The sequence below is a fragment of the Magnolia sinica genome, chromosome 7 (assembly GCF_029962835.1).
Source record: "Magnolia sinica isolate HGM2019 chromosome 7, MsV1, whole genome shotgun sequence".
Classification (NCBI taxonomy): Eukaryota; Viridiplantae; Streptophyta; class Magnoliopsida; order Magnoliales; family Magnoliaceae; genus Magnolia; species Magnolia sinica.
The window spans coordinates 23,636,320-23,653,269 of record NC_080579.1 but is presented as its reverse complement, the minus strand read 5'-3'; the positions used below and the strand labels follow the sequence as shown (position 1 = coordinate 23,653,269).

Here is a 16,950-nt window from a genome sequence, read left to right as displayed (position 1 = left end):
TTCAACCTCCCCATCCATTTACTTAAATGGGCTACATTTTCTAGCCCAAGCCCAACCAGCCACTCATTTGGCTTGCCTGAACCCACCTTAGAAGCAGGTCAAACCACATGAGCCATAGACTCCGTGAGACTAGTCAAGTGAACCTGATGGCTCGATTACAGTTGGTTGTGACTCGAACTGAGAGAATTTTAAAAATTAATACGTTGGAAGGAAGATTCAAACCCTGAACCTAACTAAAGGAGCTTCACAAGTATCAGTAGTTTGTAGCTTTGAATTACATTTTGTATTTACTTATCCTAAAATTTACAATTTTAAATATCTATTAACAACCCTAATGTTTTAATTTATAATAATTAAATATCGAGTCAATAGCCTGACCCAACTGAACATTAAGATGAGTTTTGGGGTGTTTGAACTATGGTTGATACGAACATGAGTACCCATTTGGACGTTTATCAATAGAATAGTTTTGAATGACACAGCACAATAATCTAGGAAGGGAAGAAAACTCTTTGTGCTTGTTTGTTTTGCTTTTTTTGATTGCAATCCCACTTTGGAAATCCAATTTTCCCTTCAATTTTACCATTTCAAGGAAGCCAGCACCAGATGTATATCACCACATGAATGGTTTAGATGATTGAAACACAACCCCCCGGTCCGATGGCTATAACAGTACATCTACACGTATTGCATAAAATCTTCACCATGTTGAAAAGATGGGACAAAACCTAAAACGGTTTCTTCAGCCAGGCCCCTAACTAAGGAGAATTCTATATATATATAGACTTGAAAATTTAAGGTGACAATTGGCAAGAAAAAACGAGATTTACCATGATGGAAGATATACTTCTATTTATCCTACAAGGAAAATTTGGAGATATACTTCTGAAAGAAGATTTCATCATCATCATCTAAGTCAACTCCCAACTAACATGGATCAGCTACATGAATCTTGTTCCCTAGAAGAAAATTCCATGACATCCCTAACTAAATTGCAAAAGATGAGCTGAGAAAGAGAAGGATGATTGGAAAAGGTCACCACCCAACCTCATGACAGTTTTACTTTTGGGCAGTTACTTGATACTCTGGCTGCACATAATGCTTGATACAAGAGTCACTTGGAAATGGTACAGGTGGCATCTATTAACTCCATTTAAGTCAAACTAAATTGTAGAATCGACAGTCCAAAAATCAGATTGGTTGAACAATCCTAGCTTCTGCTTTGGGGACACTTCTTGTAATAAGAGCATTGGATATTTTTCATTTTTAGCCATCCAATAAGTGTCCACCAATTGAGTAGTCAGATGATCAAATACACAAAATTCTTGGTTTATAATACATCTAAACTTGCCCACAATTTGGACAGTTTAACTTGAATGACAATATGCCACATATACAATCATCATCATGTAAGCCTTAGCCTAATTAATTGAACTTGGCCACATAAACCTTGTTCCGCCGTTCCACTCTAACAAGGACTATTACTTCAACTAGACCACATGTTAGCAAGTCCTTTCTTACTACCACCACCCATGTCCTTCTTGGCCTTTCCCTCGTCCTTTTAGAGCCTTCAACTTGTACCAATTCTTTCTAACCAGCGCAGTTCTTGATCTCAGTTGCACAAACCACATATACAACCATTAAAGTAATTTCCAAGTGCCTGTGTATCAACCATCACACTGCCAGAGTACCACAGTTTTTCTCTTTATATTTTGAGAGAGAGAGAGAGAGAGAGAGAGAGAGAGAGAGAGAGAGAGAGAGAGAGAGTCAGTCGCTTATGAAGATGCATTTCCTTATGAATTTACAAGGCAGCTACTCTGAATTAAAAGCCAGCTACCTAAGAATTTACATTCCTCATTCCCAACCCCCACTCTACTTTCATCACACAAGAAATGGGGAAAAAAAAAAAGAAAAGAAAAAGGATAAAAATCAGAATCAAGTAAAAACCACAATCACAACCCTCTCTTTTCTCATCAGCTCTTCCCTCCCTCAAGGGTTAATAAGATGAATGTCCCTCGGAAGGGCTAATAAGATGATTAGCCACATACCATTAATCAGCATGGACTTCCACATGATCGTGGCATGATCTGCAAAATGCTCGTTTGATTCACGGATTGCTTCCATGCGAATGTACTGTTGCATCGTCATTCCCAATGCCAATGCTAGACTTGTCAACCATCCGCACATTGTACTGCTCATATACCCTCGCCCGGTTCTCTGCCCACCACTGTTCTGCTTGCTTCTCGCTAAACCGCTTCCGACTGCAATCAAATCAGTGCTCAGTACATTAGAATGCAAGGCTCCATGCAGTTTATTCGGATATTAAGGCAAATGGCATTGACACAAGCAACCGATCAAAAGAGAAAAAAAGGAAAGAAAAAAAATTAATAATAATAATAAAAAGATGGCATGCATTGTGCTTTATTCATCCATTGTTTAGTGCTACTTGCTACCATCTGTTAGTTAGGGCTTAGGGTTGCAACTCGGGTCAGTCAGGTTGGGTTGGGTTGATGGTCAATCCAAGCCAACCCAAGCATAACCCAAGGTATTGAATATTCAACCCTAATGCAACATGGGTGAGATTGGATCAGGTCAGGTTGGGTCAGGTTAATCCTGCAAATAGTAAAACTAACACATAAAATTAAACTTCTAAACATTTGATGGTGTAATGCACCAGTATTCTTATTGCTACCATAAATATGTTGTTGTTTGTGATTCATTGATCTCCTTTGATTTTTAGAGTTGAATGCAAGCCACTAAAAAATTTCTTTTTAAAGTTCAAAATTCATCTAAAGATTGTGATAGTCAAAAAAATCCGCTTGCCAATTGTCTCAGTCAGTGACATAGGTGGCGCCCAAAACATGGACATTTACAATCATTAGACCACTTGGCAAATTGGGTTGGGCTCCATGGCTCAGTGGTAGAAAGACTCTGTTTTAACACTGGGATCATGGGATCAAGTGCCCACGTGGTGTGGGCGTGTGTGTGGGGTGGGTGAGTGTTTAAAAAAAAAAAAAAACAAAAAAAGACTGGCAACTGGGCCCCAGGTCAGCTCTGATCATGAACCCTGTTTTCCGTGCATGGATGATTCATGAACCCTATTTTCTAAGCAGACCATGATTTTAACATAAAGAGTCTACGGCATGGATGCTTCTAATTATGAAACCTATTTTCCATTCAGGCCATGATTTTACATTTGTACCACATATGTTGGTCATAGCCAATGTGCATATGTGCTGCATATAAGGTCGGGCAAAGGTTGCCCAATCCAACTTGCGGTCGGGTCGAGAATTTTCAGCCCAAGCCCAAGCCAACTCCAATCTGACCTAACCTAACCTAACCAGTAAGTTCCATTTGGACAATGATCTAAGACCAATCTCCATAACCAATGAGATATACAAAATTATACCAGAATCATCATGGTCAACCGAATGAAGGTGATTATGCCTAAAATTATCAATCACTCTCAATCCGCCTTTATACTTGGTCGCAACATTTCTAACAACATCCTTCTTAGCCACGATCTTATTCATGGCATTCATCTTGATGGGGGTCCGTCTAAAATGTGTGTCAAGGTTGACCTTAAGAAGGCTTTTGACTCCGTTTGTTGGAACTCCTCCTTAAGGCCATTCGTGTCCTTAATTTTCCATACACGTGGATTTCATGGATTCATGCATGTATGTCCTCTCTAACCTTCTCATTAATTATTAATGGTGAGGTTTGTGGGTTTTTTAAGAGCAATAGAGGCCTGCGTCAACGGGATCGCTTACTTCCTTTCTGATTTGCCGTTGTTATGGAAATGTTCTTAGCCCTTCTTTTGAAATGCTGTGAAAACGGTTTAATTAGGACCCCTTTTTTGTCGGGAATTGTCACCGTCTCTCATCTCCTTTTTGCCGATGACCTCGTGATCTTTGCTAGTGCAGATCCTTTATCTGCAATTAAGGAACTTCTACACTAATTTTCTAATCACAGTGGCCTTGAAGTTAATATCCAAAAGAGAGTTTTACTAATCTCTAGTTATTGTCAATGTAAAGATACAATTAAAGCCATTTTAAATATGAATGAGGGTGAGCTTCCCATTAGGTTTTTCGGGGTACCTCTTCTACCAGGCTTCATACTAGGGACTATCAAGCTTGACAGCCTTAATGGAAAGCTCAGTGGTTGGAAAGCATCCCTCCTATTCTTCACTTGTAAGTTTATTCATTGGATTTGGGAACAGCTTCACTCAAAACTCTCTATCCATTTTTGCTTCTTTTCCCTTTATTCTCCAATCGGTTAACTATATTGTGAATAACTCTACAAATCAAGTTTCTGAAATCCTTAGTAGGCTTACTTTCCCGACCTTGCATGGCATGTTTTGGGAGCATATCCTAACAACGGCACACCGTCCATCATTTTTAGACATAATTTCAGACTCGAGAGCTAAATTCTTTTTTTTATTATTACTTTTGACCCAGCTATTGCGGCCCAAGTCTCCAGTTCTCTTACTGCGGCTTCGGACCTCCCTACATGATATCCTATAATTGGTCCCTCAGCTCCTTTGAATTGCCATTCCGTTGTAGCTGAGTTGTGTTGGACTCTCGCTTGTGCTGAAATTAGTCTCTCTAGAATTGGCCTCCTTTGTTTTCCTTATTCCTCTAGAGCCTTCTAGGGAATAATAAATGCCTCCAAACTCTTTTTCTTGGCACTTCTAAGCTTAATTTTGCCCATATTGCAGGTGCTAGAATCCAAGTCCACAATGGAGGGAGCCTATCCACTTTATCTGACCTTTCCTCTTCATCCTGGTAGATGCACCTATATGCCTGTGGAGTGTGCACTTTCATCTCCCGCTTCAGGTGTCAGGCCAATGTTGCTGTTTCAAGGCATCGTAAAGGCCTTCTTTTGAAGCTATCCCATTGAGCTCTTCTTCTCGCCTCATCCCTACAAGCGAGTTAGCTTCTCTCCTTTGATTCCTAGCCCAGGATGTTGGCTTCTTTCTCTAGCCCAGAGTATGGGCGTTTTCCTTTTCCTTTTTATTTTCCTTTTAGTTTCCTAGGCCTGACATGTGGGCTCTTCTTTTCTTTTCTTGTCCCTAGGGGCTTACTCACCTTTTTCTGTTGTATTCCTTTCGGGCTTTGCCCTGGATAAGTAATAAGAAAGACACACACACACACACACACACACACACACAAAAAGGGTGACCCAGCCCAAGTTGGACCCCTTGCAAATGTCGCCTGAGCTAACGTTGTATGCCCAAGCAATATCAGAGCCATTTAACAGATGGGCACCAATGACTGTGTGCCCCAGCCTAAAAAGAAAAGGCAGGTCCACACATTAAGTGGGCACAAATGCATGTGAATGTGGACAGTTGGTTATCCCTTTGTGAGCATTTCCAATTCTTGAACATCTCTGAACCAACAGAATACAGGACTGGCCTATTTTTTGAGCTATGGCATAGTCACCATGAGGCCCACCTGATAAGTGGACCAAAATGCACATATGTGGAACATTTGCATTCCTCAACTGCTTGTGTTTGGCAGATGGACAAAAGTAAGAATGCATTCCTTGTTGGCAGTTACTATGGGCTGGTCTGGTTTCACATTGACCTAGCTTACCAAATAAATAAATAAATAAATAAAACAGAGAGAGAAGTGACCTGAAGAAGATTAAACATACCTGAAGCGGACTCGCTTGAGATCTTTGACACCTCCAGGTAAAGACGTAAGTGTAATGTACACCCCAGGCTCATCTTGCTCAACCCATTCAGCCTCATGATTGGGTTCTGTTTCTGTCGTTTTGCTAGCATTCCTTGTCGTAACTTCCGAATGGCCCGATCTGTTATGATTTGAACTCCGGTTGCTAGTGGTAGTTGACCCATTTGCAAGTGGCACACCGTTCAACCCATTTGCATCTAGCTCGTGTGAAGTCATTGGACTGCTCAGGCGGTCAAGAGATGGAGCAGAAACATCACTCGCAACAGGACTAGCACTAAGAGATGCAACAGGAGGAGTCCTGATGTTTCGTGCAGCTCCCACCGGTAGTCTTTCAGCCATTTCCTTTAACTATTACAAGTCAAACAGTAACAAACAATGTCAGGGGCAAGAAATGAATATGCAAAGACATAATGAAATAAAGGTGACAATAATTGAAACATTCAAATAATCAGACTAGTGTGGTTACCAAGCTATGTCACTTGCAGAAGGCACACATCAGTCTCAGACAGATATTAGATGTCAGATACAGTGGCTTTTAAAAGTCAGATTCACTAACACACCCATACAGATTTAAAATAAAAGCTTGACATATAGCGCACACACACCCTTTGGTCCAAAGACAAATAAAGCTCACTTGTGTGATTTCCAAAACAACACCTTCCGTTATGGTCAAAAACCACCTCGCCATTAGTTTTTTGGATGGAAAAACTGACAAGGGTTAGGTTAGCTAAATCTTTTTGAAAATTACATTTTTACCCCCCTACCAAATCCCCGAAAACACAACCCTAAACCTTACCTCTCTTCTCGCTCCTCCCAAACCCTAAGCCTAACCCCACTCTCTCCCAACTCAAGGGGAAAAAGGTCTTCTCCCATGGTCAACAAACAGCTATAATGGTGATGATAGTTTCATCACATTTTGTAACAATGTTAACCACAGGGTGGTTTTTTTTTTTTTTTAACACCAAAAATGGAAACAGAATGGGTTATTTGGGAAAATGAACAAGGGAGGGTGTTATTTGTTGTTAGGCCAAAAGGGAGGGTGTTGTATGTCAAAATTCCTTAAAATATTTTATTATATTTTAATAGTACTTTGAAATTGTTTAGACGAAAAGGTCTACCAAGATTAATAACAAAAATATTTATACATAAAAGTGAGTTCTTGTATGAGCCTCACCCACAACTGTCCTTAACAGACGATGATACATGTCGACTGAACACAGCTTTTTCAAGTGTAGTGTCCTTGTGACATAGGCCCCAATGATATTCTAGCACTTTCTATCACAATAAGATTACTACTTGGAATTGGTATAGAGATGTCTTATTATATACATGGTTGGATACTTACATAATGCATGTAATATATGGAAAACAGTCACATGGTACCACGAAGTCACTTGCAGGGCGCTCGTGGGTGAATCAGATCCACCACACCCATTTGGGTTGCCCTTCGATATTTAGGCCATGCAAGCAAAAATTATCTGAACAAAAACTCAGGTGGGCCAGGGGACATTTGGGAGGGGACGCCCAACCAATAAAACTTCTCTAGAGGTTTGTGAGGATCACCATGTTACACATGTCATCCAAACCATTCATCAGACAACCCACTAGTATTAAGGGACAAAAATATCAGGCCACTCCAAAACTCAGATGGGCCACGCCACTTGAATTTAGAGATTTTAGGCATGATTTGACATTGTTCCCTATGTTTTGCCCCCACCTAAGTCTTGGATCAGCCTGATTATCGGGCTCCACGGTGAGTATGAGGGGCCTAAAAAGATGGACGGTGCAGATTAGATGCATGCCCCACATGGCCCCACACTAGACCAGTACCACCACAATGTGGCTGAGCCAAATTAGTTGGGATAGGGCTTACATGATGATGATGGCGCACACACAAGACTGGCAGCGTTGAACATGCTCCGTATGCTAATATAGGTTTTATGGGTTTTCATTCCTGTGCACTATATTTATATACAGATATCAAGGCAGTGATTGTCATTGTATGTAACATAAGCTGGAAGTAAACATAGTATTTTGGTGCGCGAGTGCGCGCACACACACACACACAATCGACTGGCAGTACCTAACATGCTGCTTATGTTAACATCAGGTTTTATGTGTTTTTGTTCTTGTGCACTATAATCATATACAGATATCAAGGCGGTTTCTGTCATTGTATGCAGCATAAGCTGGAAGTAAACATAGTATTTTGGCTGAATTATTTGCAACATATCAATACAATTCGAGCAACTTGGCCCAATGATAATATGGAAGCAGAACCCACCTAACTTTTACACACTCATCAATAGTATCATGCATTTAAGCTACACTTCTTTATGAATTTCTTATTGGTTGTTTATGTTATAAATGATATTAGTTACAAGCACTGTTTTAAATAGCGACGATATCAGCCGACATATCCCACGATATATCTTGTATCTCACCTGTGCGATACGAAACGCATAGGTAGTGCCGATATATCCCACCTATTCGATCCAATGAGCATTTTCAATTTTCGATCAATGTTTTTGTTGTAAGTCATGTTAAACCAGAGTCAAATGGTTACAAATCTATGATTCTTCATGTTTTCCATGAAAATTTATGGCTTTGGAACTTTGATTTCGAGATTTGGGGGAGATGGGTCAAGTTGTGGAAAATTGTGAAAAATCAAAATTTCTCAATTTCTCACAAATCAGTTGCAATCTTTGTATCCAAATACAAAATTAAACATGTATGTAACCTAATCTAGTGATTCTTCTTTTGCTTTTAAATGTATTGCTTGTGTTTCCATACATGTCTAACGTTTATAAATTATATGAATAGACTTTGAATATACTTGCATTAGTTTAGTTGGAAAGCACATATATTAGGACCCTATACAAAGGAAACCCCTATTTTGTGCACTTTTTTTGTGATGTTTTGATTTCTTAAGCATGTATTGATGTCTTTTTTAACAATCCCTGAAGTTTCATTGAAAAACTCAACCAATTTCCCAATGTTCCCATGTTTCCCAACAGTGTTCAAGATATCGGTATCGTGTTACGTATCGCATCCTTGGGATACAAATACGTATCAGTTATCGCACGGGATATATCATTTGTATCGGGTAATTTATCGCACTTGTTGGGAAACATTAGGAAAATGGTTGAATTTTTCAATGAGAATTCAAGGATTGTTAGAAAAGACCTTAATATACACTTTTAAATCATAACATCTTAAAAAAGAAGTGCACATAATAGGTTTCCTTTATATAGGGTCCCAAGTTGTTCGTTGTTTGACTGAACTAATGTAACTATATTCAAATTGAATGCATAACATTTAAAGTGTGTGTGATGATCATTTCATCAAACACTCCTAAATACTTCAAAATTAGTCCCAAATGACAACAGCTAGTTGAAGGGAAATTTCAAAAAATATATATTTTTTTTAAAATTAAAAATGATTTTTATTTTCCAAAAATTGACAAGGACTTAACGAATCAGGAGATGAGCCCTCATACATGCTTGATTTCATGTTTGGAGTGCAACATTACAAGCAATTTGGGAGGAAATTTTGAATTTTCCCTAATTTTCCCCAAATCGGACTACCTACACTCAAATTTCAAAATTAGAATGTATGTGATGATCATTTCATCAAATACTTCGAAATTAGTCTCAATTGACAGCTGGTTGAAGGAAAATTTCGAGAAAAAACAAATGGAGAACATGAAGAACCAATGGATATCGAAATCAAAGCCCCACTCCATTATTTTTCATGCAAAACATGAAGAACTAATGGATTTATAACCATTTGACACTGATTTAACATAATTTCAACAAAAAAAAAAACAAAAAAAAAACAAAAAAAAGATTGGAAACTGAAAATGCTCACTGGATTGAATGTGTGGGATATATCGGCACTACCTGTGCTTTTCATATCGCATAGGTGGTATACAAGATATATTGTGGGATATATTGGCCAATATCGTCAATATTCATTGTCCCAACAATAAAGATACATTACGCGATACAACCGATATATCCCATGTGATAACCGATATTTATCCATATCCCAAGGGTGTGATACATTACTTGATAACCGTATTTAAAAATTGGTTACAAGATTATCAGCAGGGATTGTAGGGTTATTCTATAGCTCAAGTTTCCTATAAATGGCAAAAGATGGTTTTAGATTGTGTGACTGTGTAAAATTGGATTCACAAGGCCTGTTGTTATGGAAGACTAACAAAGTTGAATAGTAGCTCTCTAAGAGGGTCTCAAATATCTTATGATTCCCTTCTCTGGCCCTCTGCTCAAGAAAGCAAACCCTCCCACCCTCACTGATTAGTGATTTCCTTCTCTTCTCTAACTATGAAAGCTTACACTCCATCCTTATTATTACAAATTACTAAATTTCATTGAAAAGTCTAGAAATCAAGGTAATGAGAATACATGCTCCCTATTACGTGCACTTCTTTTTTGAGATGTTATGATTTAAAAGTGTGTATTAAAGTCTGTTTTTAACAATCCCTAAAGTTTCATTGAAAAATTCAACCATTTTCCCAATGTTTCCGCATGTTTCCCAAAAAGTACGATAAATTACCTGATACAGACAATATATCCCATGCGATAACCAATAAGTATCTGTATCCCAAGGATGCGATACGTAATGCGATACCGATATTTCAAACTCTGGGCACAACCAAAGAAGGTGGCGTGCATGCAATCGCCACTGGGGGAAGAGCAAACCATAGAAAGATGGAACGAAGATGACTTCTTAATCTCCAAATCAACAAGTCCACAATCAAAGAAGAAGGAGAGATGTGTACAAACCTAGAAGATAAGGCAACAAATTCTTCCTCCCCCTCTATAAGGTTTCTTTTGCAAGGAGTACACACCACACCACTACCCGTTCCTGTGAAGCAGCTTGCAACAGAGATGTCTGACATGGGGAAGAGACTAGCAATCTTTTGATAATCGTTGCGAAGGGCCTTATCACCCATCCAAACATCAACCCAAAATTCGATCCCCTTCTCGTCCCCTAGAGAGAACCCCATCCCTTCCTTGAACTGATTCCTGAGCCTGTAAATTCCTTTCCACGAAGTCAACAACTTATATAATGAAAAATCCCTTGTCCACCAAGCCCCTTCTCCTAAGCCATAACTTCCTAGACACAACTTCTGCAAACTGCCTGCTTTCATAGTAAAACGCTATTGCCATTTTTTTAGGAAAGTTTCATTCATCACCTCCATCTTCCAAACACATGCTTCAGCTTTCATTAAAGGCTCCCGTCTCATCAAGTAGAACTTTTTTTTTCCTCAGTCCCCTACCACAAAAAGTCACACCCCAAACACTCCAGCTTGTCTAAGACCATCCTTCAAGCATCTGAACAGGGAGAATAAGTACAATAGGAGATTAGCAAATGCCGCCTTAATGAGCATCAATCTTCCACCAAGCGACAAGTGTTGCCACTTCAAAGTAAATGATTTCTTCTCCACTTTCTCAATGGCCTCATCCCACAGATGTTTAGCGAGCTTGCCAACGCAAAGGGGAAGGCCCATATATGATGACGGAAAAGTTCCCACCTCACACCTGAACACCTCTGCCAGCTCCCTAACCTCTTCTCTAGGGGCACCAATGCCTAACATTTCACATTTGGATATATTCACCTTAAGGCCTGACACTACTTCAAAGCAACAAACCTTTCTTAAATTGTCCACCTCAGTAGTTTCAGCATTGCAAAATAGGAGTGTATCATCAGCAAACTAAAGGTGTGAAGTTTGGAATTCTCCTCTATCCACCTTGAATCTACTCAAGAGGCCCACCTCTAAGCTCTTGGATAACATTATGCTCAACGCATTCGCTACCACCACAATCAAGAATGATGACAACAGGTCCCATGTCTAAAAGGCCACGCAAGGATTTAAAGAACCCTTTTGGTTCACTGTTGACAAAGACCAAGAACCTAGTTGAACTTATGCAGACTTGGATCTACTTTCCACCTCAAGCCAAACCCGAACTGCCTCAGCATATAGTCCAAAACAACCCCACTTGACATGGTTGTATGCGTTTTCAACATCAAGCTTGCAAACCATATCTCTTTTTTTTCCCTTCCTTACGTTGCGTGCCAATGCACTCATGAGCAATCAAGGTGCTATCCAGAATTTGCCCCCCTTCAGCGAAGGCACCTTATTCCTTGAATATGATATGGCCAAGAAATGGCAGAGCCTATAAGTCAATATCTTTGCCAAGATTTTGTGAGGGGTGCCTATCAAGCTTATGAGTCTAAGGTCTTTAGGCTATCTGCAGCTTCTTCCTTCGTGATTGGAGCTATGAACGATGCTCCCATCTCAATCAGGAGTCAACTGCTGTTGAAGAAGTCTTCTACAAGGATGATCACATCTGATTTCACCAACTCCTATAATATCTTTTAAAAAATTGGGGGATTACCATACAGCCCGGTGCTTTATCCTTCCCAATGCATCCACTGCCACCTTAATCTCCTCTTCGAATGCTGTCTTTTCAATGGCTTTTGTCTCAATAGCCGGGATCAATGGGAACTCCAGATTATCCAGCCTCAGTCTAGTCCACCCCTCCTCTGTAAGGTCTTTGTAGAACTTGATAATGGCATCGCAAACTTTGATCTCTTTGATTGAAGATGTCTGGAAGAGTTTTGTGACCTTTCATGGCGTTCAATATTTCAATTATGTCCATGGGAGGGACAACAATATTGCAGATTTATTGTCAAAGGGAAGCAATATGAGACTGTCTTTGAAGATTCGGCCCTCCACCCGGTCCAATACTTCTTTTCACAACCTCTTTCTAGCATCTTTTATTATTATTATTATTATTATAGCCTTTTCACCCCTCTAATCAATAAATTATTATCAGTATTCAGGGGAATAAAGGGAATTATAACTGGCCTCCACACTGACTGATAAAGTTGTACCATTGCATAACAAAGATTGAAATGATGAGTGTATTTCTCAATCAGAGTGGGTGAAAATAGTAGCTGTCTACATAGATATTTCTTTTGCAGATTAACCATACGCTTACCGTAGCAGATATATTATTGCTGTTTGCTCAAAAAGCAGATTTCAAACTCCCAATAAACAAATTTTCAACAGTTAGAAGGCATGACATTAAGAAAATATGATCCTATCCAACAATGCGTTGTCAACAATAAATCCATACAAACTAGATTAATTTCCAGATCGCTCAAAATCAGAAACATTTTATAATAGTGGCTGCTTACTATAGAATCATCTTACTTGTGCTGTAAGCGATTTGATCACTTCCTTTGCTGCTTTGCATTTTGCTGTCTCTTCCCCTGCAATCGCAATTGCCTCTTTCAGATTTTTAGCTGTTCTTTCCAACTCAACTTCCTGAAGTTGGGCTTTGCGAGTAAGATTTTCCACCTATAAATAAGGTTCATTAGCCATGACTTACCAAAATGCCAGTAGATGCCAGTAGAATCCAATTTACGTTTTCAGATTTGAAAAGCATGGCAAGCTCAGTTAATGAAACAACTTAAGTTTCCTACTCAGATAATGAAATATAATGAGTTCCAACCAACGTTACCAAGACAAGGGCAATAATAGCTCCTCCACATCCCTTGTGGAGAATGTATGTCTAGACACCATACAAAGTGTTCAACGCATAGCACTTTTTCATGACATCACCAAGACACTTTGTTCATACAAATTTCAAAGATCCATCTAGATTCAAGGAGTGTCCAAGTGCCCTTAAGTGTCAGCACAGGAAAATCCCAAACTAGTAGTGGTCAAGTAACACAGACAAGCATAGAACTTGCTCAGAAGACAGGTAGGCTGAAACATATACAGGCCTGACGAATTGGCCAAGCACCCAAGTCCATCCCCAGCCCAGCCCAGCCGACAAGCTGAGGAATCAATCTCAGACCAAGCTGGGGTCTACTACACAAACATTAAAGAGTGTTAAAGTCATGATGGGCTAATCTAGCCCATCAGGCATTAAATAGAGTGTAAGCCAGGGCCCATCCCAATTAGTTATCATGCCTGCAAAGTCAATACGGCCCAACTGACGGGCCACTAGGCTCAAGCCCAAACCTGGCAAACGGAGGGCTGCACTTCAGATGGGCCAAGGCCAGCCCAGTCAGACTGCAACACTGCTTGAGCTTAGAAAAAAAATGAGTGCTTTTTTGGGTTAGGATAATTATCTGCATCTTCTTGGCTGCCAAGATTGTATACCATTAAAGGACACACCATTGATATTTGAGGTTCAAATTTTGCATCAGATGAACCCTTTATTTTCAGGTATGGCAACAAGTGTCCAGTGTGGATGTTGATCTAGATGTCAGACTTGCATGACCCTCTTTCTTTTTTCTTTCTTTTTCTTTTTCTTTTTCTTTTTCTTTTTCTTTCCTTCTTTTTTTTTTTCAAAGACAAATGTGTTTTATTCAGAGAAGACAGGCGAAGAATAGAAATTGATGCCCAAAAGGAACAACCACAAAAGGAAAACAAAAGCCTCAAAAGGAGGTCAAGGGAAAAGGCTTAAGATCCCGAATCCACTTGATTACATCCAATTTGTCCATCCTAAACAGCTAGCTATTCTGGCCTCCAATCACAATTTTGAAAGCACCTATGATACCCTTCGGCCAAAATTGACCAAAGACAGGCAAGAACAGAGAATGTCCACAAGGTTGTCCCTTAGGTGATTCAAGGTGAACCCCATGCCATGACCCTCGAGTTGGCCATTCATAAAAATCATTTATATATATATATATGAAATGAATAAAAATCGTTAATGTTTTTACCGCTAATCTCTTTATTATAGTATTATTAAGTGGTTTTTAAAATCTCTTAACACATATTCAGGTCTAGCTGAGCCATATGTGACGCAAACCCCAAAGCCACACCCATGTCGTATCATATCCAATGTGGATACTACCAGGGATTTGAAAGATCCAGGTATCATAACCGTAATATTATTCAGTAACTAAGATATATAATAAGATTTATTATTAATAAATATCTGGAATAAACTTCACACCAGAATCTACAGTTTAGTCCATATTGAAATGATAAACTTTCCATGCATGGAAAAATTAATCACATGAAATGCCATCTTTTATTTTGGAAGTTGGGTTCATGCCCAAGACAGCATGGTTGCAGAACTAAGATATGGCTTCATCCCCAAAATCCCATCCAGGGTACCTAACAGTACTACCCAGCTCAAGAATATAAGCTGTGGTCATCCACCCAGACAGATCATATCATGGTTTGATAGAAGCATCAAAATCACAGCCAGAAGACATTTTCAATGGAAAATTTTCAGAATGTACAAGGAATGAAGGTTAACAACATAATAGGAACAAAGATTAAATCAGAGATGCATTCCAGCTAGTCAGACTGGTGCAACTGCATAATTTGTAGCCTCAAGACAGTTCTAGACACGCATACCTACATCAGACTATGCTTAGAACTCACCAATACAACAGCAAACATGATTTAAATGATTAGTAGTTAATCCTAACAGGCAACACATGTTGGAGTCTTCACTGTCCTGATCTGGACTTCTTAATGGCCATTAAATATTTCCCTCATGGCTCAAATTTCAAATGTGCACTGTCTTCAAAGTTTTTCTAAATAATAATAGGGTAACTGATCTTTACTGCATTCCACACCAAAATTCCTCAGAATGAACCACTCTAGCAACCTTGGGCACCCAGATTATTAGAATCAGGAATCAACAGCCATTTCACAATTTCAGCGAGAACTGTTTAAATTACTATCCCTAACTAGTAGGCAATTCATGTACCACAAGATAAATTGTTTGTCGCCAACCATTATCCATATAACTTTGGCTATAATATGCTCATTATAAAAATTAAAAATAAATAAATAAATAGGTTATTAGTTTGCCTGATTAACTGATAACTTACTGTGAGACACTGCTCATTCACAGACCGCTTGACTTTCTTTATTCATTTTAAATGGATAATACTTGCATGATTACCAACTGAAGATCAAACTTGGTATCTAATTCTTCTGCTTCAAGAAAAATCTGAAAAGTAGAAACATTACCATTAGAATATATTGTCCTATCAGCCGCAGAAAGGTGGGGACTTTTTTTAATGGCACATAAATTTATTAATAGTTTTTTTTTTTGAAAGGTAACAAAATATATTAAAATACTCAAAAAAGCGAGGAAAGAATACAGTCCTAACCAGCTATCCTACGCATGAGAAGACAGAAGGATAGCTTTAAGCCCAACTTGAAACTAAAAAAATTACTCTCCTAATAGCCTCTTCCACATCCACTCCATTTCTAAAACAACCACCATTCCTAATACCCCAATGAACTCAACAATCTCATCATCCCTCATATTCCTACAGCAAGGAGGATTCCAAATGATGCATCCGCCACAAAACGAAAAGCAATCCGCCACCATTATGAAGTGATCAGGAGCAAGACCAACACTTCTAGGGAAGATGTCTTGAAGCGCAGTGCTGCCAAACCACACATCCCCCCAAAATCGGATCCGACTCCCATCACCAAGACAAAAGGCAACTCCACTACGAACCCAATGCTTGGTTGCTGCGATCGCTTTCCAAAAACTCGAAGCTCTATGCAAGGAAGATCCCTTCACAAACCAATCGCCCACTGAAACACCATACTTATTTGCGATCACCCCTCTCGAAAACCTTTGTAGTTCCAAGGCAAACCTCCATATCCATTTTCCGAGAAGAGCAAAATTTATGTCTTTCAAACTTCTTGAACCTGCACCTCCCTCCGCAATCGGCTTGCACACCTCTTTCCAAGTAAGAAGGTGGAATTTCCTACCATCGATCGTACCCTTCCGGAAAAAGTCTCTTCCCAATTTCTCAAGCCTATCTAGTACCGACTTAGGACATTTGAATAGAGACATGAAATAAATGAGCATATTAGAAAATGCAACCTTAATGAGCATCAGTCAGCCACCTAATGAGACGTATCAACATCTCCAACTAGCTAATTTCCTCCCAATCCTTTAAATCACCTTATCCCACAGGTGTTTTGTCAACCTACTAATACATAGAAGCAAACCAAGGTAAGTCAAAGGAAAAGCTCCCACCCTGCACTTGCTAATGCCCGTATGTCCTCATTACCAACATGAATACCCAACCAACTCCGATTTAGCAATATTGATATGTAATCTTGACACGGTTTCGAAGCAAACGGTGATCTTTCTAAGACTATCCACAGATGTTGCATCCGCATCACAACAAAGCAATGTATCATCCGCAAATTGGAGGTGAC

The 16,950-nt window shown here is 39.3% G+C and overlaps 1 protein-coding gene across 3 annotated transcripts in view; it reads right to left on the bottom strand.

The window, feature by feature from the left end:
• Positions 1-1,775: 1,775 nt before the first annotated feature.
• The window catches only part of LOC131251217 (PH, RCC1 and FYVE domains-containing protein 1-like), a 76,211-nt gene continuing 61,036 nt past the window's right edge, over positions 1,776-16,950 (bottom strand). The window contains exons 7-9 of one of the 3 annotated variants that reach the window (XM_058251814.1): positions 12,943-13,089; positions 5,656-6,041; positions 1,776-2,261 (exon numbers count right to left, since the gene is read on the bottom strand). In XM_058251814.1, the coding sequence (XP_058107797.1) occupies positions 2,108-2,261; positions 5,656-6,041; positions 12,943-13,089 (687 nt within the window). In that variant the 3' untranslated portion in view covers positions 1,776-2,107. Of the gene's footprint in view, positions 2,262-5,655; positions 6,042-12,926; positions 13,090-15,593; positions 15,716-16,950 lie in introns of those variants that run through there. The other 2 variants (XM_058251815.1, XM_058251816.1) reach the window with 2 other exon arrangements.